General features: G+C 32.8%; 1 protein-coding gene across 1 annotated transcript; it reads left to right on the forward strand.

The window, feature by feature from the left end:
• The first annotated feature begins 5301 nt into the window (after positions 1-5301).
• LOC103575803 (uncharacterized) lies at positions 5302-25517 on the forward strand. The gene is made up of 6 exons (XM_014443020.1): positions 5302-5360; positions 5455-5624; positions 5701-5917; positions 6359-6541; positions 24478-24664; positions 25334-25517. The coding sequence occupies exons 2-6, from the start codon at positions 5484-5486 to the stop codon at positions 25515-25517; spliced, it is 912 nt and encodes a 303-aa protein (XP_014298506.1). The 5' UTR covers positions 5302-5360; positions 5455-5483.
• Positions 25518-25777: the final 260 nt, after the last annotated feature.

A 25777-nucleotide genomic window follows, 5' to 3' on the forward strand; every position in this document is an offset into this window, starting at 1 on the left:
GATTATATATGATCATACATAATACAATATTTAAACGGAGAAAGTCATATGTAGCTCCATATATATTAGATATGATTATATATAATACTATTCCAAGAAATTTTTTTCATATAGAATCATATATAATTATATATATATATATATATATATATATATCCATATATAATTGTATACAATCATTAGGGTGTTTAAAAAAAAAAATAATTTTTTTTTTCATGGTATTCAAAAATTGGAAGTACCCAGTTTTTCAATCGGTTGAATTTCATATAATTTTGTGAAATTATTCAATGTTTCCCAAAATTTTATATAAGTTTTTTTAAATTTCACATCACAACAGAAAATCAAAAAATTTGAAGAAACTTAATAAAATTTTATATAATTATCATCGAGGCCGACAAAAATAAAATTTCATATAAGTTCATGGAGTTTTTTTAAATTGTGTAAAAATCCATCACGAAAACTTATGAACTCGGTCTTTACCGGCATTTCACTCTAAATACATCAATTAAGCACATGACTTGAACTCTCGTGATGTGGACCAGTGATCAACGTTCAGGGATACCAGCCAAAAGGAGCCGTGTTCGAACCCAGCAGATGTTCCAGGATTTTTTCATCATTTACTGCTATCAATTCTTGTTTCTGAATTTGTAATGCGTTCGCGCGGTAATAACCAAATCAAAAATTTAGTATTTATTTATTATTTTTTTTTTTTTTTTCAAAAATATTTTTTAATTATATATAACTTGATTATATATAATCATATATGAAAAATGGCTAAATATAATTATATATAGTTATATATAATTATATACAGTTATATATAATTATATATGATTATATTTGGCCATTTTTCATATATGATTATATATAATCGAGTTATATGTAATTATATATAATTTTATATGATTATATATAAAAATTTTTTCTCTGGAAGTCATTAAAGATTTCATAAGACATATTTATTTTTAATAAATAATTAATAACAATTTTCATTATTTGTAATGAGTAATTTAAGACAATTTTAACAAATTCTAACAAAAAAAAATATGATAACAAATTTAATCTTACAAGAAAGAGAAATAATTAATTTTTTTGCAAAAATAAATTATTTCCCTTTCTTTTAAAATAAAATTTATTTATTTACGTTTTGTTTTTAATCTATATTTTTTCTCCTTTTTCGTTACAAAATGTTTAAAATATTATGAAATTATTGAGTGTAATTCATTTATTTACAGTTCTTAATTGTAAATAATTGTAACGTAACTCTAAAAGTAATGTATTTACTAAAATCTTTTAATATTGAATGAAATTTCTTTATTTTCGCAAAAAAATAAATTATTTCTCTTTCTTTTAAAATAAAATTTGTTGTATGTTTTTTTCTTCTCAAAACAATAAAATTTATTTATTTATTATTACTTTTTTTCAATATATATATGCATAAATTTTTTTTTGGTTACAATGTGTTGAAACTTTTTTAAATATTACTCATTAAAAATAATGAAAATTATTTTTAATTATTTATTAAAAATAAATATGTCTTATGAAATATTCAATTACTTATTACTTAAATTAGTAATTATTTCATTAACTAGTTAAATTTAATCTAAATTTAATCTTTAGAATTATCAATATAATTAATATTATCATAAAGGCTGTTTTGTAATGTTTTTATGTTTTAAAAAAAATAAATTATTCTTTGAATGAAAGCGTATTTGTAATTAAATAATGATATTAGTGTGGATATCGTAAAAAAATTGGAGTTTAGCTACACAGCGATGTATGGCTGCCTGAATTTCATTGAATGTTTCTACGGTGAATTTATCGCATAATAATTGCGAACCCGTTGAATTATCATCGACAAACTTTTACTAAACCGTGGTACATTTAACGTATTTTCAGCATTACTACACCATGTTTTTGTCGTGGAATGACTGTAGGAACACCGTGGAAACACACCAGAAATATTGGGGAAACGTAGCCAAATTGCTATGGAACTACTGTGGTTTCATCGTGGAATAATGGAACAAATCCACGGTGTTCCCACCGAGCATTTACGGTGAGTCTGTAGAGTTTTCACGGTGTTTCTACGGTGAGCTCAAGGTTGCGAGGGTTACTTTTAATGTTATATAAACTTCAACAGCGAATAAAAACTGATTTTTTCAATAAATCGTGAAAATTTTAAACAGCCATAAAAAAAAAGCCATCCGGCTTTACCCGGAATGGAAAGGTAGATTTCTCATGTAATTACAATAAAGCTACAATAGTGTAATTAATACTTATTTTTTTAAGCTTAAACATGAATTTCAAGGAAATGGGTTATGCGTTATCATTTAGAAGTTACTAGAAGACTAAGCTGCAAAAATACCCTTTTTTTATTTTTTGTGAAATTTTTGGTATCATCAAATTGTTAGAAAAGATGTTTCAAAAAATCAAGTATTACAATGAAAATTAAAGCTAATCGTTCAACTTTTGAGATACTTTTTACAGAATTGAGTTATCATTTTTGGTTCAAAAGTTATTTTAGGATAAAGCCATACCTAGGCCTTTTTTTGGCCAATTTTTGGCTGAGAAAAAAAATTATTTTTTTTTTTTGCAGTTTGAAAGATTTCACCCAGGTTTTTATATTTTCATCAACACAAAAACCACATAGAAGAACAGTTAACTTGAATCAAGGAAAATATTCTTGATTCAAGAAAGTTTTTTTGATCGATTAAGAAAATAGAAATTTACTTGCCTCAAGTAAGCAATTATTTTCAAATTTTTATCTTGAATCAAAATTTTTTTTCTCACGTCAACATATTTTTACGCTTAAATCAAAAAATTTTCACTTGTTTCAAGAGTTTATATTTTTTCAAGTAAGAGATATTTTTTTGGAGCAAGATACATTATTTTTTTGTAGCAATATTGCATTTTTTTGGTTAAAGAAAATAAAATTTCTCGGAACAAGTACTATTCTTTTCACGCAGGTATTTTTGTATTCTTCGACCAAGATATAACAAAAGTTACTTAAGCCAAGAGAAAAAATTTCTTGGGAGAAAAGATCGATATGGAGAAGGGGAAAGTCACCGGTGCTAGGCAGCAGGAGCGGGAGTAGTTCGGTGCTCGCCACTAGACGCGCCTACCATTTGTAGTGTTACTTAATGAGATAATTAAAGGCAATATTCATTTGATTCAGATTACTGTTTTTTTTATCAATCCATTACTGCAATTTGAAATAATTCGATTTTTTATTGAATCAATTGCAAAGAGAGTTTCTACGGACCTAAAAAGATATTACTTTTAACACTAAAATTTATTTGCTTTAATAAAATTTTTGTTCCATCGCAGAACAATATTCTTACATTAGTTTATCATTTTTACGTATATTTAACGAATTTAATTTATGCCTTATAATATTTTTGTATTTTAGCTTAAAATATTTGTCCCTGGAATTTGGGAATTACCCATTTTTTTTTATCTGCAGTTTTATTTTATTGTTATATTAGCTTCATTTATTTTACCTTAATTTAAACATCTGTTTAGGATTTAGTTGAAAACTTATTTTTATGTCTAAATATTTTTGCTCAAGTAAACGGCCAAACATCGGCTCTATTGTTTAGGGATTAAGTTTAAATTTTTAAAAATGTAAAATACTTCGAGTCCCGTGTTTACGACTCCTTTGCTCCTTATCCTGAAATTATTTAAGCCCTATCATAAATCAGTCCGGACATCTGTTCCTAATTGCACTCGTCTACTCTCCAAAATAGTCCAGTCACCATTTTTTCTGTATCTCATTCTCTCGGCTCGTCCTCTTTTACTTTCGTTTCGCCCCCTTTCTACTCCGCCATACTCCCACGACGATGCGACCCTTCCCCATTTTCTCTGGCCCTTCTAATGCCCTCCGTGCTCCAATCACAACCCTTAGTTTTCCACTTTCCTTCTAACACGCCCCTTTTTCCCTTAATCTTAGTTCTTTAAGTTTAACGCTAAGATATTTTTGTAAAATGTATAAATCCAGTTGTACTCGATACTTTGAAGAGATCGGCATTGCGCTCGGTCTAATAAATTCACAACAATATTTATTTAGCAAAATTGCTTGTTGAATATTTATTTCTTAACAAAATTACTTGTTAAGTTTGGCTGTAATTTAATTGTTTAAATTATTATTTAGCAAACTAAATTGTTAAAATTTATTCTCGCGGCAAACTAGTCGCGAGACATTTCAATTTTGACTTAACTGAAAATCCATACCTTCAATCATCTTATAATTTATTTTGAGTGAAATTTTTAACTTATTCATACATAACAAAAATCATTATTGTATCAACAGCATAAATAACTTGAACTAATTTATATTTTTTTTAACTGAAAAAAGTTAAATAACTGAATAAAGTTAAATTTTTTTCATTTTTAAATCAGTTTCTCGCTACACAATCTTGCGCAAAGCACGTACGTAGAAGGAGACACTATAGTAACTATGGGCCTTGCACAAGGTTCTTATACAAGAGCACTTGCATAAATACGTGTTACTTAGGTATAATAATTCATAGGTTTTTTAAGCTAAAAGATTTAATTTTTGTTTTTCTCTAAAAATATTTTATCAATACCAGGGTCAAAGTTATATTTTTGACCTAACATTATATAATAAAATATAACTATCATTAAGATGTGACTTGAGATGGTTGTAAAGAAACGACTGCGCATCAATCTTTCATTCATAAAGAAAAATATATTGTTTGTGTGTATACATGTATATCATCAGCAATAAAATTGTATCAGCCAAGAATAATTCTGTGTTATGATAATTTAACACAGGTGTTTTGCAAGTTTCGCTTGTAGTTAGGATAAACAACTAGTTATTAACTGTTTATCACTAAGTGTATTATTCATATCTTAAACTTATATTTAAATAGTTTATGAATCATAAATAATTGTAATTATAGTGTTTAGTAAAATTGTCAATTTTTTTTTCTTATAAATACTATATTATTTATTGCAAATTATTGTAAAAATACAAGAAACTAGTACTATAAGTTTCTAAGTAAAAAATAATAAATTTTTGTAATAGTAATGGAAGGAGATGATGCGCTAACAAATGAAACATTGTTTCGGTAATTAATAAAAAAAAACTTCAATTTTGTATGATTTATAAAATTATTAATTGAAAAGCCATATAAATTAATACACAAATTTTTAAATATTATGCAGAGAAGAATGTTCGATACCACTGGAAGTATTGGATTTCATTCAAAACTTTAATCAATCTGATTTAGAATTAATTTGGCCTTGTCAAGTGAGATACTATTGGTTAAATTTACAATCATTCGTCAAAGTTGTTCGTATTTTATTAGCTTATGTTACACCTTTTGTTATAATCCTTGGTATGTATTTAAATCATTTTTAATAATATTCTAGTAAAAGTATACTGATGTAAAGTCTGAAGATGCATTATTGAATAAATATATTAATTTATAGGAGTCATACTAAATATCATATCATTTAGTATGTTAAGTAAATCGGTTAGCGACTCAGGATTATCATTATATCTTCGAGCACTTGCGATATCCGACAACGGAGCGTTAATATTTGATTATGGTGTGGGAGTTGCAAGATCAAATTTTTCAGCTTTCAATAATTTATTTATGGTAATTTGATTCAAGATAAATAGAAATACTGTTCAATCAATGATATAACTATATTAAAATTAATTATTTTTTTCAGAACAGTAAATTTCTATGTTGCATGAACTCTGTGTGTATGGAATTTTTTCAAATAATATCAACTTGGCTTGTAGTATCGTTAACATGGGCTCGTGTTACGGCAATTATTTTTCCTCTTCAAACATTTAATAAAAATCATGATCGTTTTGCAGTTATTGTTATTATTACCTTAACATGCCTTAGTCTTGCTGTTTCTCTTACCAAATTATACTGTGGAGGTGAATAATCAGAGAATTATACTTCCCTCGCGGTTTTGGAAATACTGAAATAATACCAGAGTTATAGAATTTACCATTATATCAGCCAAAATCTGGCAAAATTGCAGGATAATTACGGTATTAGTATAAAAACACAATTTTATTATGATAAAATTATCGTATTATTACGGTTTTTATGTAGAATTTTTCCGGTAAAAGTTCGGCAATTTTATAGTAATTTTACGGTAACATTTTGGTAAATTTTCAGTTTAAGTTCAGTAAATATATTGCATATATACAGTAAAAAAGCTGGCCAATCTAACCATGATAATACCAAATTATATCGGTGAATTTATGGCATGAGCCTAAGTGCCGAATATTTACGGCATTCTCTAAACCGTGAGGGTTTGTAACTCATATTATTCTTTACATTGATTACTTATTATATAAAATTTATTTCAGGATACGAATCTGACAGCGTATTTGAATATGTAACTTGTCAAAAAATAGTAATCCCATGGGGAATCCCGATGTATTTTTATATAGCTTTTTGTACATGGCTTCCTTTACTTTTCGTTTTTATTGGGAATGTATTACTCATATTTCATATGAGAAAGTCTGAAGTTATTCACATACAATTAACTGGTAAACACTTTATGATTTGATAATCCTCAAAAAACTAAAAATAATCGAAAATTAATTTTTGCGTCGGAAGTTCAATTTCACTGATCCTCTTCTAAAAAGTTGATGACCGGATGTCGTATCGTTTTACGTCACTTCTGTGACTATTTTATTCGGTTGTTGATTGGTCGACTGAGATAGTGGCGGGATTTTTGAAAAAATGAAAGCGAGCGAAGCCAGCATGTTATGTCTAGTTAGCAAGCCTAATTCGATATAATTATCATCACAATATAAACATAGTAACTACTATTAAAAATTTATAAATTTAGCAACTATATTAGTTTAGTGCCTTCAATTATTTCAACAATGATAAATTCAAAAAATTAATTTTTTTTCTTTATTTTTATTCTCAATTCAAGTGAAGTACAAAAAGATAATTACTTCTATACTGCATTAACATATTAATATCATACCTACATGCTCGCACTTTTCTCTGAGAATTGGGTTTTCGCCACTACCCTACGAAGGATTCGAACCTAACACCTAACACACTAAACGCTCGAGAGACCAGCGATAATACCGCTATGCTACGGAACCAGTTTAAAAATTCCAGTTCAACTGTGCTTCTAATGCTTTATTTCCATATTTAATTTTAATATCCTATTAGTTTTAAAATATTTCACAAATATTTCCGAACGGAAATATTTTTAAAGTATGTCAATATTCGTGAAAAAAAAATTTTTAAATATTTCTCAAAAATATTTTTGAAAAAAATATTAAAAATAAGTAAAAAAAAAAAAATTGTTAGAATGTTTGTAACATCCCGAGTCAAAAAATTGAACTTATTTTTAACTTACGTTAACTTATAGAACTTACATTGAACTTACATAAGCTTAATGAACTTAAATTAAACTTAAATGACTTATCTGGCTTGATTATAACTTGAATCGACTTAAGAACGGTTTTCAGATAATTTTGTCCCAGCTTTTCTCTGAAATAAAAGCTCTAAACGCAAAATAAAGACACAGACCCTATGCTTTACTCTATAAACTAGCGAAGTGCACTTGAATTTTTTGATAACTTCCATTTGTTTACGAGAAAAGCTTGGATAAAGTTCCTATTTAATGTACAAGTGCAACAGAGATAGTACCGTTTATCCAGTTGAGTGCGAATAGAGAAACAAATGAAAACGCGTCTTAAATAAAAATATTGACTTCATTATAACTTACCTGGAATAAAATTAACCCAAAGTGAACTTAGATGTACTCCCGAGTCGAAATTTGAATCGTAAGTCGGACGTTGAAATCGTCATTTAGTTCAATAATAAAAAAGATGGACAAAATCATTACCTTCGGCTTTTCCGTAGGGGATTTAAGTGGGTTGAACGATAAAAATACTCCCGTTTTTGCATTATCCAGCTTACAGACTTGAATTTTGGCACAAATATTCCCAACAATCTCACGAAACCCTCGCCGCCGGTATTTTTTCTGATAACTAACTCCGTGGGGGATTTCAGTGGGGTCAATAATAAAAATACTCGCGTTTTTACACTATTGGGCTTACAGACTTGAACTTTGGCACAAATATTCTCAAAAATCTTGCGAATCCCCCACCATCGGTATTTTTTCCGATAGCTAACTCCGAGGGAGGTTTTACGTGGGTGAAAGATTAAAATACTCTCGTTTTTGGACTAAATGGCTCACAGACTCGAACGTTGGAACAAAAATTCCCAACAATCTTACGAACCCCTCTACCATCGTTACTTTTTTCGATATTTCACTCCGACGAGAGTTTAAGTAGGGTCAAGATGTAAATACTCTTGTTTATTACTCATTTGAGTCAGTTTTTGAAAAAAAAAAAAAAAAAAAAAAAAAGAACCGATGGTGAGAAATTCGAAAGATCGTTGATAATATTCATGCCGAAATAAAAGTCTATTAGCCAAATAATTCAAATACGCTAATATCAAAATCGTATACTTCATTGAATCTCCTCTCGAAGTTTTCGAAAAGAATACGTATCGTGGGGAATTCGTAAGATTGTTGGGAACATTTGTGCTAAAATTCAAGTCTGTAAGCTGGATAATGCAAAAACGGGAGTATTTTTATCGTTCAACCCACTTAAATCCCCTACGGAAAAGCCGAAGGTAATAATTTTGTCCATCTTTTTTATTATTGAACTAAATGACGATTTCAACGTCCGACTTACGATTCAAATTTCGACTCGGGAGTACATCTAAGTTCACTTTGGGTTAATTTTATTCCAGGTAAGTTATAATGAAGTCAGTATTTTTATTTAAGTCGATTCAAGTTATAATCAAGCCAGATAAGTCATTTAAGTTTAATTTAAGTTCATTAAGCTTATGTAAGTTCTATAAGTTAACGTAAGTTAAATATAAGTTCAATTTTTTGACTCGGGATATTTTTTTTTAATTATTTAAAATTTATTTTTTAGCAACACTTTCGAGGAAATATTTTGTAAATCTTTTTTGCTACCTTTTTGACATTGACATATTATATAATTCTTTAAAAAATATTGGCGGTATATCCTGGAAATATTTTTAAAATAATTTGGTGTTGATGAAATATACCATTTATTTTGTACACGATAGTTTTTTTTTAATAACTTTTACAAATAATAATAGGGGAGCCTGGGGCATGAAGGCCCCCCTGGGGCATAAAGGCCCTCTTCAAAAATTAGGTAAAATTTTTTTTTTTTATTTTCCGTCAAAGTATGACCTTCATAATGTTTTTATTATATTTTAAGTCAATATGTGATATGAGGGGCAAAACGGACAACTCGAAAAAAAAATTATAAAGAAAAAATTATTTTTTTTTTATTTTCCGTCAAGTTAATTTTTTTGTGACAATTTTTTTTTTTTTAATGGTCCATTTTACCTCATACATCACATACTGGCCTAAAACGTCATAAAAAAATTATAAAGGTCATAACTTAACGGAAAATAAAAAAAAAATTTTTGTTGATAATTTTTTGGAGAGGAGGCCTTCGTGCCCCAGAAAAAAAAACAAATTTTTTTTTCGATTTTTTGCAAAATTTCTACTTATTCTTTCGATATCGACGGAAAATAAATGAATTTTATGGTTAAAAGCCACAAAAAGAAAAAACCGGCTTAAGGGGGCCTTCGTGCCCCAGGCTCCCCTAGTCTAATGTAGATAAATAAGTTGGATACGAGATATGCAACACGGAGAATAAATTCTAATAATATTTGTTATTTTCAAATAAAATTACTATTTCACCGAGGCAAAATTGCAACAATCCAAAAATACAGAAATTTTTTTTTAAATAAGTAAAAATTATGATCACTTAATCCTGTATATTGCAATATAATAATTTTATCTTAGTGTTCTCAACTGTGCGTTTGTCCTCAAACTTTTGACAATCGTTAATACATTAGGCGAATTATTTAATGATAGTTTTATTAATCACTATTTTAATGTTAATTAAAGTATTGTATCACAGTTCATAGGATCTATTAATAGTTGGAGAAACTATTTATGTGTAGTGAAATACGGTGACTGCATTGTCAGAGTAGTTGCGTTGACTATTAAAAGTAGTTTCAGAAACTATTGGATGGTAAACAAACTAAAATAGTCACTGGTACATTCTTTATTTGTAGGGGTGATCTAGAGAAGTATTGTTATAGTTATTGCTGAAGTATACGTTCTGAGAAATAATATTAAATAGTTACCATAAAATAAAAAATGTTAGTAATGTTTAGTTGACACTACTACTTCCAAATAGGTTCGGGCACTATGATACAGTACAAGAAACTATAAATATTAGTTAAGGGGATAGCCACTGTGAAATTTCAAAAAAAATTTTTTTTTGTTATTGAATCAAAGTTCATATATTCAAAAATATGTATCTGGGGCATTCCACGCCAAATCGACCACTTTGGACTCCGAACCCTTTCGATTCAGTGAAAATTTTTTTTCTTTTTCAACCTCATTAAAATCATTTTTCAGGAAATTTTGAAATTTTTTTACCTAACCCAAAAAAAGTTATGAGTTTTTCAAAAATAAGGCTTTTATTTTTTTAAATAGCTATAATTTCTTCAAAAATTGACCAATTGGGATGTTTTTTTTTTTCAAAATTTTTGTCTTTGAATGTACTTTTCAGAAAGACACAAGAAAATTTTAGGATGATAAACTTTATGAAATTTTTGGCTTTTTTAAGAAAAACCGCCATTTTCTTAAAGTTCACCATTTTTTATTTTTTTTTTTTAGGTTCTCAAAAGAAACTTCAATTAATTCTGCAATTTTTCCCGCCAATCCCAGAGTGGGTGGACTTTTCCTTCTATTTTTTTTCATCAATTGAAAAAAAATGTTTGCCCAGTTGGGCTTATTTTACAAAACATCACTCTGGAAATTTTTGAGAATTTCTCGACGACTTCAGAGTTTGAAAATTGAGACAGAAAAATTAATTAAAACTGGTAATCCTCGAAAGAATTTGAATTTTTTTTAAAAAGCAAGAAAAAAAAATATAAGATAGCTATGAATAATTTTATTGTAATTTTTTTTGAAAACTACACCTGAAAAAAAAGAGAATGAAAAAAAAAATCGCCCTTTGGTTCATTTTTGACCAAGTCACAGGCTTTTAAAATAGTGATGTGCGTTAGATTTAATTTTCGAAAGCCTGTGACTTGGTCAAAAATAAACCAAAGGGCAATTTTTTTTTCATTTTCTTTATTTTCAGGTGTAGTTTTAAAAAAAAATTACAATAAAATTATGTAATGGGTCCACTTATTCTATCAATTGATTGTGGTCTTGATAAAACAAGGGCCCACACATGTATAAAACTTAAGGTGTTTTACGTACCTGTCCAGCTATGCTCAGTAGAATCTCAGGACGAGGATAACCCCGTACTGGACCACGCAGTATTAAAATTAAGAGATCTTATCCTTACTTATACTTATAAAGAAAAATTATTTAGGAAATCAATTAATAGGTAAATTGATATAAATTTAATTAAACTGGCATTTATTAAAGACGAAGTCGCCTTGACAAATGATAAAATGGACGTGAACAATAAATTTAGATGGCTGATGAAACTGACTCGACTTGACAATGTGAAATTTGCTGACTCGACTAGACTTTACAAAAATATTACTGACTCGACTAGACATTACAAAATATTACTGACTCGACTATTTTAATTAAATAAATTACCAGATGACTCGACAGTTTATAATTAAATCAATTTTACAATTGCAATTTTAACCAAAGCAAAACTCCACTCACTTCAATTTACACAACGCCTTTCCAATACTCCAACCTCCTTTAAATCCAACGTCCTCCAGTCAAATCCAATGACCTCTAACTCTCCAGTCCAATGACCTCCGACAATCCAATCCTCCAGAATCCAATTCCAATTCCACTCCGCAACAATCTCCAATATAATTAATAATTTGATATGAATACTGATTAAATAAGCTACCCCAAACGAGGGCTTATAAGCTCTTGGCTAGTAAAAATGGCGTATGTAGTAGTACTTGATGTTGTAGTATAAAATTAGCGATGTGAACAGGAAAGCGTCCGTACACGGTAACTGCCACTAACAAGGTTGCCAGAAAATTTTTGTTCGAGTCACCCCATCCATGATCAAAAGTAGCAAAATACTTTAACAAGTCGCCCAATCATTTTTAAATTCAAAATAATGCTGTCGGCTTATAATTTATTCTCTATTAACCAATAAGAGTACACTATACCACATAAATGTGAATTAACATTTCAAAAAGTATTATTGCAATTATCTTTTATGTAGTGAAAATTATAGGATATTTTTAGGATAAATTAGATGAAAAAATAATCTTAATCAAAATTTTTATTAATTTTTTGCAAATTTGAATTATTTTTTAGTGCAAAAAGCAGAATATCGTGGATGCAGATTTGAATTTACATTAAATATGTACATATTTCTTTATCTGATTGTTTAAAACAGAATAACACTTTACTTTCAACAGTTAGGATGAAATTACACATTAAAAAAGGATTCGTCAAAATCAACAGATATCATCTATAAAACGAACGTTTTACACTTATTTATATGTTATTTTAACATGTTGTGAGTGTTAAAAAAAGTTACACGCGGATGTGTTAAAAGTTACGAATTTTCCTAGAATTTTTTTGTGATGGTCGAGATTATTCATAACATATTTTGTCTGTTGATTTGACAGTAACACATAAAAAGTGTTACTTTCGTAGAAAATAACATTTTTGTGTGTTGAAAAATTGATCGATCGCGACAGTTCAAACAAGATAAATACTGTGTGTTAAATTGACACACAAAAGCGTCAAATATTCAACACTCAGAATTTTAACATACGCTTTTTTACACTTTGACGATTCGTTTTTTACTGTGTATCACTAGCGTTTAAATTTATAATTTTGTATAAAAAATAAAATTACTATTTAAAACCAAGATTCCAATGAAACGAACTGAGACGAAAGAAATTAAGTGCTTGAATGTAAGTGACATCATACACACAATTTTTTTATACGTACATACTGAATTGAAATGATGTTTGATTCAAGTCATTCACAAATGGAAATTAAAAATCATATTTGAAAATAATGAGTAAGGTTATTCCCAACCTTGAAACATTAAAAATCACCCGAATTGCGACTTGTAGCCCAAACATTAATTTCGTAGCGAATGCATAAAGAAAATCGCCCAATTCGCGATAAGTCGCCCAATCTGGCAACCCTGTCCACTAACCAAGAGGCCGATCGCCTGCAATAGTCTAGTCAACAAGTGCCTTTTTGTCGAAAACTTGTTCAAGACCACCGAAAATTATGATTAAGGTCTCATTCGATTCGAAATAGCATCTATAACAAATGTTAAAGTGGAAATTTGGGGCCGGCAAAAATTGTAAAAGTTATAAACAATTTAGTAAAAAAAAAAAAAAGTGGTTTGGTTTCTTGGAAATATTTCAAAAACTATTTGAGATATCCAAAATCTGAAAAAAGATTCTTAAAGAGCAGGAAATTTCCTAAAACAAAGGCCTGCCTCCCCGAACTGTACCGACAATATTTATAATTTTAATTTAACGATGAAAATGGGACTAAAAACGGGTAGTGGCACGTGCACGCATGTCGATCGAATCAATAGCGTGATCAAAAAAAATAATTTCGACCGATAAAATATGAATGTTAAGAAATAAAAAAAATTTAGTACTTTCTAAACATATGAATAAACAGTAATCCGCCTAAAAAAAATTTTTACCGCAATTTTTTAGTTAACTATGCTGTTGTTAATTAGTTAATTTTTACTTGTTGAAAGTTTACATAAAAACCCTGATTATTTTTAAACTAAAAACCTGAAATTTTTTTCACTTCTTGGAGCTATACTTGAAAGGGTTGAGAAAAGATCACCGTTGGAAAAATTAAAAAATTTTGATTTTTCACTTTTTTATTAACAATCGAAAACATTGAAAAATTAAAAACGTAAATAAAGCAATCGAGAAATTTTTTTTTTTTTTTTTTTTTTCATTTTTTTGGTTAATTTGTTTTTTTATTGTTAGAAACTACAAAACAATAATTTTTTAAAAATTTTTACTGGCATTGTTTAAATATTTGTTATAAACAAATGCATTGTTAATAAGATTTTAAAAAATTTTCGTTTGGGAATCTGATCTTTAATAGAAATAATGATTTTTAAGAAGAAAATCGTTTCTTAAAAAAATTTTTTTATTGCTGAAAAACACATTTGCTAATTAACAATTTTTTTTGTTGCTTAATATTAATATTTAGGAACCATTTTTGTTTAAAAATCATAATTTATCATGTTCTCTTATATTATGAAAAAAAATTTTTTTTTGATTAATTTTTCATTTGTTTATTAAAATAACTTATAAACTATTAAAGATACGACTTAAACAATTCATGGCTTTATTATTCTCCGTTAATCATTGAACAAATTGAGCTTTTAACCGAAGCCCTAACTTGATTTTTTAATAATTTTATTACCATTATTTATATAAATCTATCGAAATAAATCTTTCTGGGACGTTTCAGTTCAAATATCTTATAAACTATTGGGAATACGATAAGAACACTTCAAGTCATTTTTATTCTTCATTAGTCAATAAACAAATTGATCTTTTGACCGAATCTCTAACTCAATTATCCAATGAATTATAGAAAAATCGGTCTGTCGGTTGACCCTGCGGGCCAGCCCCAAAACTTCCCGCTGTTTTCGACCTCAAAGAGCTCGAAAACATTAGTGTAGATATATTTTCGAGCTCTTCGAGCTCGAAAATGCTATCACATGCAATTGTTTTTTTATGATCTTTTCAAGCTCTAACAAGTTACCTGTTATGCTGAAGTTTGAAAATTTAAGAACCGAAAATCATCAATGAAGCGGTTTTTAAAATTTAGTTCCTGATTTTGTTCAGTAAAATAAGTGTATTGAGGCAGAAATCAATGTCGGGGATCAAAATCAAGATTTAAATAAATTTTGACTCATGTCAGAAACAATAAAATATGAAATATCCGATAAAAATATTAAAAACTACGTTTTATCGATTTTTTTGTTGATAATATGATTTAAACTAATAACCAAGTTCGATGACATTATATGATCAAAAGAAACCAGAAAAAAGATGAGTTGGTATGATGTCAGGCACATTTTAGTACGTTATATTCTGATTTATCCGGAAAAAATAACATAAAATGTTATTTTTTTAACTTTTCAACGCCGATATCTTTTGAACTAATCAATCGATTTTGATAGTTGACGTGGCAATCGGCTCGTTTTATTGATTACTAGAGCTGATTAGATTTTGAAGTCGATCGTATAAGTCGTTTTTGAGAAATCAATAAAAAACTAAAAAAAAAAATTTTTTTTTTTTCGTAATTCGCCAGTATTTTCGAGTCTATTCGATCAAATAATCTGAAATTTCCAGGAAAGTTGAAGGCCAACAAGCTCTTTCGATTGCCACCTCAACTATCCAAATCGATTCATTAGTTCAAAAGTTACAAAGAGTTTACATGCATACACACACACACACACACACACACACACACACACACACACACACACACACACACACACACACTCGGACATCATTCTAAAAATAGTCAGAATAGCTTCCTAGGACCTCAAAACGTCGACATCTGATGAAAACTCGATTTTCGAAAATCGGGGTGAAAACAATAACTTCCCGAAAGTTTTGAAAATCGTCGATTTTTTTAGCGGGAAGTTAAAAAAGTATTTTATTTATATATGTGCTTTTTTTTATAATTCGCTTAAAAGCTCAATTTGTTCAATGATTAACGGAGAATAATAAAGCCATGAATTGTTTAAGTCGTATCTTCAATAGTTTATAAGTTATTTTAATAACAATGAAGAAAAATAGTAAGGTAGCGACAAGTCCAAGTGTTCAATAATTTTAATAATTATATAAAAAATAGAAAAGAAAGGTCGTTTTTAGTATTTAAAAAAAATATAGCACAAGAATTCATTTGTTTACAACAAATTGTTTGTTTAATAAACAAATGAAAAATTAATCAAAAAAAAATTTTTTTTCATAATATAAGAGAACATGATAAATTATCATTTTTAAACAAAAATGGTTCCTAAATATTAATATTAAGCAACAAAAAAAATTGTTAATTAGCAAATGTGTTTTTCAGCAATAAAAAAATTTTTTTAAGAAACGATTTTCTTCTTAAAAATCATTATTTCTATTAAAGATCAGATTCCCAAACGAAAATTTTTTAAAATCTTATTAACAATGCATTTGTTTATAACAAATATTTAAACAATGCCAGTAAAAATTTTTAAAAAATTATTGTTTTGTAGTTTCTAACAATAAAAAAACAAATTAACCAAAAAAATGAAAAAAAAAAAAAAAAAAAAATTTCTCGATTTTTTTTAGGCGGATTACTGTTTATTCATATGTTTAGAAAGTACTAAATTTTTTTTATTCCTTAACATTCATATTTTATCGGTCGAAATTATTTTTTTTGATCACGCTATTGATTCGATCGACATGCGTGCACGTGCCACTACCCGTTTTTAGTCCCATTTTCATCGTTAAATTAAAATTATAAATATTGTCGGTACAGTTCGGGGAGGCAGGCCTTTGTTTTAGGAAATTTCCTGCTCTTTAAGAATCTTTTTTCAGATTTTGGATATCTCAAATAGTTTTTGAAATATTTCCAAGAAACCAAACCACTTTTTTTTTTTTTTACTAAATTGTTTATAACTTTTACAATTTTTGCCGGCCCCAAATTTCCACTTTAACATTTGTTATAGATGCTATTTCGAATCGAATGAGACCTTAATCATAATTTTCGGTGGTCTTGAACAAGTTTTCGACAAAAAGGCACTTGTTGACTAGACTACAACCTCGGAGGCTCATACCCCTCGCTCTTACTGTCTACCAACCTCTAGAAAATAAACTTCGCCGACACTCGACGGGAGCGACTCCAATGATAAGTAGGAAGTTTTCTTATCGGCCGCGGTTGCGGAAAGAGGTTGCTTCAGCTTTTGGCGCGAGTCGATTTCAAATTTAAAATAATTTGCAAAATTCTACCCCGTTACAATTATTTATAGGTATCTTCTATTTTTTTAAAAAAAATCCAAATTCTTTCGAAGATTACGTTTTAATTAATTTTTCCGTCTCAATTTTCAAACTCTGAAGTCGTCGAGAAATTCTCAAAAATTTCCAGAGTGATGTTTTGTAAAATAAGTCCAACTGGGCAAACATTTTTTTTCAATTGATGAAAAAAAAATAGAAGGAAAAATCCACCCACTCTGAGATTGGCGGGAAAAATCGCAGAATTAATTGAAGTTTTTTTTGAGAACCTAAAAAAAAAAAAATAAAAAATGGCCAACTTTAAGAAAATGGCGGTTTTTCTTTAAAAAGCCAAAAATTTCATAAAGTTTATCATCTTAAAATTTTCTTGTATTTTTTTCTGAAAAGTACATTCAAAGACAAAAATTTTGAAAAAAAACATCCCAATTGGTCAATTTTTGAAGAAATTATAGCTATTTAAAAAAAATAAAAGCTTTATTTTCGAAAAACTCATAACTTTTTTTGGATTGGGTAAAAAAATTTCAAAATGTGGGGACTACGTCTTCCACTCCTACCTTCCGCGAGCAATAATTAATTTGAGCTGATATATTGTTATAACTATTATTAGTGCTATCATTATAATTATTATTATTATTATTATTATTATTAGTATTAGTATTAGTATTATTATTATGAATTAATATTACTATAGTCATTAGTACAAATATTACTATTATTACTAGGATTACTACTAATTTGATATCTCTTCTATTAGTTAATAATAAATAATAATTTATGTATGTGTCGGTATAACGTGAGCGTGAGAGACATTTCTCCTCGGAAAACTAGTTGTAAGTTGTAAAATGTAAATTCAAATTTTGTAAAACCTTTTCCTTTTTTTTCATTTCCCAATTCCAAAGATTCGGGTTTTTCCCAACATCTGTATTTTATTGCTCCTTTCCTGCTTCCTACGACGGGCAATAAAACCCAAAGGGATTACGGACCCGCGAGCGTCTGGCCAGCGCCAGCGGGATCCGTGGGTCCTTGGATTTATTGCTGCTTTCCCACGGTTCGGGACTTGAAATTCCGTACCTGGACTCTTTACTCTTTACTCAATATCCTATGCTATTTTTTACTTCCTACGTCATCACTCCTACTACTACTACAACCCGAGACTCCTGCTACAACCCCGACATCCAGACACTTCGTCCTGACTCCTCGTTCTGAGCACACCGTCTCCGGGTGACATAACGACGAATAAAACTTAGATCTTGTGAAACAACTCTTTTATTTGAACTCACCTACCCATATCCAGTCACCAAAGTGGTGACCCCGACGTGATTTGAACACGCAAGACAAAATCAGTGATTTTTTTTTTTTTTTTTTTTTTTACGGTATTTCTATTAGTGTAATTGGTCGACTGACGCGGTTAGTTTTGTTTATTTATGTTACATTCAGTATAACCGTGTGGTGAGATTGTGAACAATAGTGACGTTTTATTGTGCGATAAGGCTAGACTTTCGGTTAGTTCGTATCAATTTCGTTTTCATAATTCTAGTGTTTACGTGCGTGTAAGAACAATGCAGAACTCGATACAGCAGGACCGTGCCGCGCAACCCGCGCCGATCGGAATCGGGATCGCGCAGACCCCACGTTTTCCGGAGTTTAACGCATCAGACCCCGAGCTGTGGTTCTCAATCGCGGAGAACTATTTTCAGACGCTCGGTCTCAGACAGTCGCACGAGGTACCTCAGCGTCTTATCCGCGATACCAACGCGTTACGCGAACGAGTTGCGAGATATTTTGATGCAGCCACTTGGGGAACACCCTTACCAGCACCTGAAGGAGAACGTGATAAAGCGGTTGAGCACATCGCAAGATGAAAAGACACGGGAATTATTGAGTAACGTCGAGATGGGAGATGTGAAGCCGTCGCAGTATCTCCGGAGGTTGCAAGCACTCGCGGGGACGGCTATCTCAGACCAGCTGCTCAAGACTTTGTGGATGCGTGGTCTTCCCGAGAAAATCAAGCCGACAATGGCCACAGTTCAAGACAAGTCCATCATGGACATGGCCGAGGTTGCGGACACAGTCTACGGTTTACTACCACCGCGCGCAGCTATCGCCGAGACAGCAACGTCAGCAGCACCGGAGTTTCACCAAGCTGTCCATGTACAGCAGCTACGCTTCGAGATGGCTGAGATGAAGGACCAGCTAAAACAGATCCTCGGACAGATTTTTGAGGCATCGCATTCTACGCACTCTCCCAGAGGTAGGTCTCCGACACCACATAGAAGAAGTTCACGATTACGGTCACGGTCACGATCACGCGGCGCGCGTCCAGCTGGTATGTGCTGGTACCATTGGATCTTCGCGGACAAGGCACAGAAGTGCACGAAACCGTGTACATGGACCCCGGGAAACGAGCGGGGCAGTCGTTAATGGCGGCCGACGACACTCGCCCAGTAACATCTCGCCGTCTATTTGTTCGCGATCGCGAGTCCGGTATCCGGTTTTTAATCGACACCGGCGCCGATTTATGTGTGTTTCCGCGTAAATTGTTCCGTGGACCGTGTAAGAAGTCCAATTATGAACTTTCCGCGGCCAACGGCACGGCCATCGCGACCTACGGCGTAACTATGCTTACTCTCAACCTCGGACTGAGACGAGACTTTTCGTGGAGATTCCTGTTGGCCGACGTCTCCAAGCCCATCATCGGGGCCGATTTCCTCTCGCACTACGGGCTACTTATCGACCTTAAGAATGGGAGACTGCTGGATTGTACCACCAGACTATACCTCAACGGAGAGGTAACTCGGTGTAAGGATCCAGGCATCAGGACGATCAACGGTACAACACCCTACCATAAGCTCCTCCAGGAATTCCCATCAGTCACGCGGCCAGTGGGTGCCCCAGGAGAGGTTAAGCACCAGACGAAACACCACATCATCACAACACCCGGACCACCTGTCGCGCTGAAGCCGAGGCGTCTTGCTCCAGACAAGCTGAAGGCAGCGAAGAAGGAGATGGAGACAATGCTGCGGCTGGGACTCGCGAGACCATCAGAGAGCCCCTGGGCAGCACCGCTGCACATGGTACCTAAAAAAGCGGACGAGTGGAGACCATGTGGTGATTATCGAGGACTCAACAGCAGAACGCAATCAGATCAATATTCGGTACGCCACATCCAAGATTTCTCTCAGTCTCTTCACGGGAGAACTGTCTTCTCGACCGTCGACTTGGTACGTGCGTTCAACCAGATACCGGTAGCAGAGGAGGACATAGCCAAAACAGCCATCACAACACCGTTCGGGCTATACGAATTTCCATTCATGACGTTTGGACTTCGTAATGCAGCCCAAACATTTCAGCGATTCATTGACGAGGTCTTACGTGGCTTGGACTTCTGCTACGCGTATATTGACGACATCCTCATCGCCTCAAGAACACCCGAAGAGCATCTGGAACACCTCAGGATCCTGTTCCATCGTCTCCAGCAATACGGCGTCGTAATAAACCCCGGTAAGTGTGTTTTTGGAGCGTCCGAAGTCCGGTTCCTCGGCTATCTTGTTTCAGGTTCCGGGACTCAGCCATTACCAGAAAAGGTTGACGTCATTCGCTCGTTCCCCCAGCCACCAACCGTCAAAAGGTTACGACAGTTCCTGGGTATGCTGAATTTCTATAGAAGATTCATACCCAAAGCAGCAGAGACCCAAGCGCCTCTCAACGACCTGTTACAAGGCAACGTCAAGGGCAACACACCGGTCAACTGGAGTTCGGAGGCAGAGCAGGCATTTGTGGCGTGTAAGGAGAGGTTGGCACAGGCTACCTTACTCGCACACCCAAAGTCCGATGCACCATTTGCGATATTCACTGACGCATCAGATATTGCAGTTGGGGCAGTACTGCAGCAGTGGGTAGAAGATGCGTGGCAACCACTAAATTTCTTTTCAAAGAAACTCGCGCCAGCCGAGCTCAAGTACAGTGCGTACGACCGTGAACTCTTGGCAATCTACCTCGCTGTCAAGCATTTTAGACATATGGTCGAGGCACGGCAGTTCACCATCTTTACAGACCACAAGCCAATCACGTTTGCCTTCAGGCTCAAACCCACGCAGTCTTCACCGCGTCAACAACGTCACCTGGACTTCATTGGCCAGTTTTCTACCGACATACGTCACGTAGCGGGCAAAGACAACGTTGTCGCCGACGCTCTGTCACGCATTGAGGAGCTGGAAGTCACTGTTAACTATGAGGCACTTGCAGAATCCCAGAAGAGTGACCAAGAGCTGTTGAGCCTACTAGAAAAGCCAACGCCACTTCAGCTGAAGCCGGTACCAGTTCCCGGTACCACCACCACTATTATGTGCGATCTATCAACAGCGGCACCTCGCCCGTTCATCACAAAGCCGTTCAGAAGGGCAGCGTTCAACTCTGTTCACCAGCTGTCTCATCCAGGGGCAAATGCTACGTGCAAGCTTGCGACACAACGTTATGTCTGGCCGTCCATTAAGTCAGACTGTCGCCAGTGGGCTCGCAGCTGCGTGGAGTGTCAGCGAGCTAAGGTGACCCGTCACGTTTCAGCGCCAGTCGGTACCTTTGCCCCACCATCAGCGAGGTTCGACCACGTACATCTCGACCTCATCATCATGCCGTACTGCGAGGGCTACCGTTATTGCTTAACGATGATCGATAGATTCTCCCGCTGGCCTGAAGTGGTACCACTCGCTGACCAGGAAGCAACCACCGTCGCGAGAGCTTTCTTTGACACCTGGATAGCGCGGCATGGCGTTCCATTGCGGGTGACAACGGACCAAGGAAGGCAGTTCCAGTCCAACCTGTTTAAGCACCTAAATTACTTAACAGGCACGACTCATATACGCACGACAGCATACCATCCAGCAGCTAACGGTATGGTGGAGCGTTTTCACCGTCAACTCAAAGCAGCGATCCGCTGTCATCACAGCCGTTGGACAGAGGCACTTCCTGCCGTCCTATTGGGGATCCGGTCAGCCTGGAAAGAAGATTTAGACGCGACTGCAGCAGAGATGCTGTACGGTCAACCATTGCGGCTTCCTGGCGAGTTTCTGACATATAGAGCTCCAGAGCCTGACGACGTCAACGCGGCGACGTTCGTCAAAGAGCTCAGACGTCGTTTTCAGGACTTGCGGCCGGCGCACATCAACCGTCATGGTGACAAAAGAGTTTTCGTTTTCAAAGACCTAGCAACAGCTGAACGAGTCTTCATCCGTCACGATGGTCCTAAGAAACCCCTGCAACATCCTTATGAGGGACCGTATCGGGTCGTCAGCAGATCAGAGAAATCATTTGTGGTGAATGTCAGAAACAAAGATATCACGGTCTCCATTGATCGGCTGAAACCCGCATACACGCTGTCCAATACCATCGACGAACCAGAACACGATCCTGAAGATGACAGTGGTACAATAGTGGCGCTTCCACCGCCACACGTACCACCTGAGCCACCAGCAGTTCTTGATGAACCAAGACCACCACGTATCCCGGAGGTTCCAGCGGCAGTAAACCCACCACCCGCCCTCGCAACTCCTCGCCAAACGAGGTCTGGTCGACGGGTACGGTTTCCTGACCGATTCCAAGCCGGATTTTCGTGATCTCCATCACTGGTAGGGGGGTGATGTGGGGGCTACGTCTTCCACTCCTACCTTCCGCGAGCAATAATTAATTTAAGCTGATATATTATTCTAACTATTATTAGTGCTATCATTATAATTATTATTATTATTATTATTATTAGTATTAGTATTAGTATTATTATTATGAATTAATATTACTATAGTCATTAGTACAAATATTACTATTATTACTAGGATTACTACTAATTTGATATCTCTTCTATTAGTTAATAATAAATAATAATTTATGTATGTGTCGGTATAACGTGAGCGTGAGAGACATTTCTCCTCGGGAAACTAGTTGTAAGTTGTAAAATGTAAATTCAAATTTTGTAAAACCTTTTCCTTTTTTTTCATTTCCCAATTCCAAATATTCGGGTTTTTCCCAACATCTGTATTTTATTGCTCCTTTCCTGCTTCCTACGACGGGCAATAAAACCCAAAGGGATTACGGACCCGCGAGCGTCTGGCCAGCACCAGCGGGATCCGTGGGTCCTTGGATTTATTGCTGCTTTCCCACGGTTCGGGACTTGAAATTCCGTACCTGGACTCTTTACTCTTTACTCAATATCCTATGCTATTTTTTACTTCCTACGTCATCACTCCTACTACTACTACAACCCGAGACTCCTGCTACAACCCCGACATCCAGACACTTCGTCCTGACTCCCCGTTCTGAGCACACCGTCTCCGGGTGACATAACGACGAATAAAACTTAGATCTTGTGAAACAACTCTTTTATTTGAACTCACCTACCCATATCCAGTCACCAAAAAAATTTCCTGAAAAATGATTTTGATGGGGTAGAAAAGGCAAAAAAATTTTCAGCCAAATCGAAAGGGATCGGGGTCAAAAGTGGTCGATTTGGCGTGGAATGCCTCATCTAGAGTTATATATGAAAATTCCGAATATTTTTCAAGTTAGTCATTTTTTGACTAAATACTTTAATCGCGTTTTTCTCGAAATTACTTTTTTTAAACTGGTCGCATCTGTAATTTGCATGAATATAGACCGATTGGCAACTTATTTTTTTTTCGTATTCGTCTATTCAGTAGCTGAAGTTGCACGTAGGGGATTTTAAAAATTTTGATTTTTTAGGACTGTTTGAATCCAAAAAAATGAGAAAAAAAACGAATAAATTTTTAATATGTCGCCGTTTTTTTTCAAATCTAAATTTTCAAATTCCCCTGTGTGGAACGATAACCACATGCATACAGATTTCAACGCGGTTTGGTTTATTTATTTCTGATAATCCGTTTTTGAGTTAGAGATGAGACCGTGGTGAAGGACATTTTTTTGGTGCTTCACAAAAATGCTTATAACTTTGTAACAATATGATATTTTTCAATACAAATTTAAGAGAATTTATCTTCAATGTATACTTTTTAAAACAAAAGAAACGCGATCCCCAAATTCCTTTATTATCTCACTCAAAAAAATTCCCGAAAATCACCTATTTTTTCGGACCTCACAGTGGCTATGCCCCTCAAGATTACTATTTTTTCATTCTCATCCCTTTCTAGTTACCACAACTATGAACTTTTCTCTCAGTATAATCTTTATCAGATAGAAGTATTGAAAAAGAATTAATTGTCAATATTTAATCATTCCTATAATAAAAATGTCTATAAATAAGCAACCTCTATTGAAATGAATGTGTAGCAAAATCACATGTAATATTGCATAAGCTATACAAATTTTCATGTATTCAATAGTTGTATTCCTATTGAAATTTAAAACTTTTTAATGAATATAATTACTTTAGGATCAGTTCGGAATAAATTGAATTTTATTAATCGAACAAGTGGAACTCTATTAGCAGTATCACTTGTTTATTTGATTTTATTATTACCTATTGGATTCGTTGAAACTTTAGAACTATATTGGGATGTTATACTGAAAAAATATCCCTCAAAAGATATTGAAGAAAATCAACAACAATACATAAGTTGGTAAGCAATTTTTTAATAGAACTGATCCAAATATTTAATGAAATATTATTTTCATGATACCAGCATCGAAACTTAACGTTTCAGTGTCTCTACAGCTAGCTGAAACAAGCTAATTTCAAGTTATACTGCTAACAACTGCTAGCGAATTCGTAATTCACAAATACCTTTATACAGCGGGCAGAAACATGCGTGTTTCTTCCCTGGGGAAGAAACATAATTGCTTCTGACAGGTGTTACTTATATTTAATGTTCATTTGCAGCCTTATTACTCTCATTTGTTTGCTTGTCACTTCAGTTTACTCATTTCATCTTCAAGTCGCAGTTTTAATTAATCAAATAAAATTACTAAAAATAACATTTTTGTCTTATTTACTATCTAATAAGTGACTGTAAATCACAGATTTCTCGTTCTCTAACAGTTCTCCACATCATCGAAATTAACTTGTTTCTTACCGGCTACTGACACTGAAAGTACCGATGCAGGTAATCATGAAAAAAATAGTGTGCGACAGGATGAAACACGATTTCAGACTGCGGGTAATATCAGTCAACTTCACCCTAGTCTGCAATCGTCTTGTTCTATTCCGTGTCATACAATATACTATTATAATTTCGCTTTAGAAAATATGTCGATTTATGATTTTATATAATACTATGTTTTAATTTTAGGCTTCAAGAAAAGATGTTGTTAAAATGGTGCCGAGGATTATTTTTTCATATTTATCATTGGAATTTTGCTATTAATTTTTTTCTTTATTATTTGACAGGAAAAAAATTCAGAGATCGCGTAATTAATGCTTTAAAAAATTGCACTAAATTTTTGTTTAACAAGGATAATTCAGCAGAAAGATGATAACTATCTTACAAAATATTTTATTTTTTTCATTATTGTTAATAATTATTTAATTAAATATATAAATCTATGAAAATTTTCAAAAATTGAATTTTTAAAATCGAAAGAACATCTATACTCCGTTATAACTTCAGCATAAATAATATAAATGTCAAAAAGGCATATAATAAAAAATATTGGTTTGTAACAAAACATATAGGAAAATAAGTTGACACCTTATTGATAGATTTAATGATATTAAAAAAAAATAGCAAGAAACA

This window comes from Microplitis demolitor, chromosome 7 (assembly GCF_026212275.2).
Source record: "Microplitis demolitor isolate Queensland-Clemson2020A chromosome 7, iyMicDemo2.1a, whole genome shotgun sequence".
NCBI lineage: Eukaryota > Metazoa > Arthropoda > Insecta > Hymenoptera > Braconidae > Microplitis > Microplitis demolitor.

Coding starts and splice junctions, on each gene's coding strand:
- LOC103575803 (XM_014443020.1), top strand. CDS start 5,484: ATGTTAAGTAAATCGGTTAGCGACTCAGGATTATCATTATATCTTCGA. Junction 6,542..24,477: donor TATTCACATACAATTAACTG/GTAAACACTTTA, acceptor TAATTACTTTAG/GATCAGTTCGGAATAAATTG. Junction 24,665..25,333: donor CAACAACAATACATAAGTTG/GTAAGCAATTTT, acceptor TTTTAATTTTAG/GCTTCAAGAAAAGATGTTGT.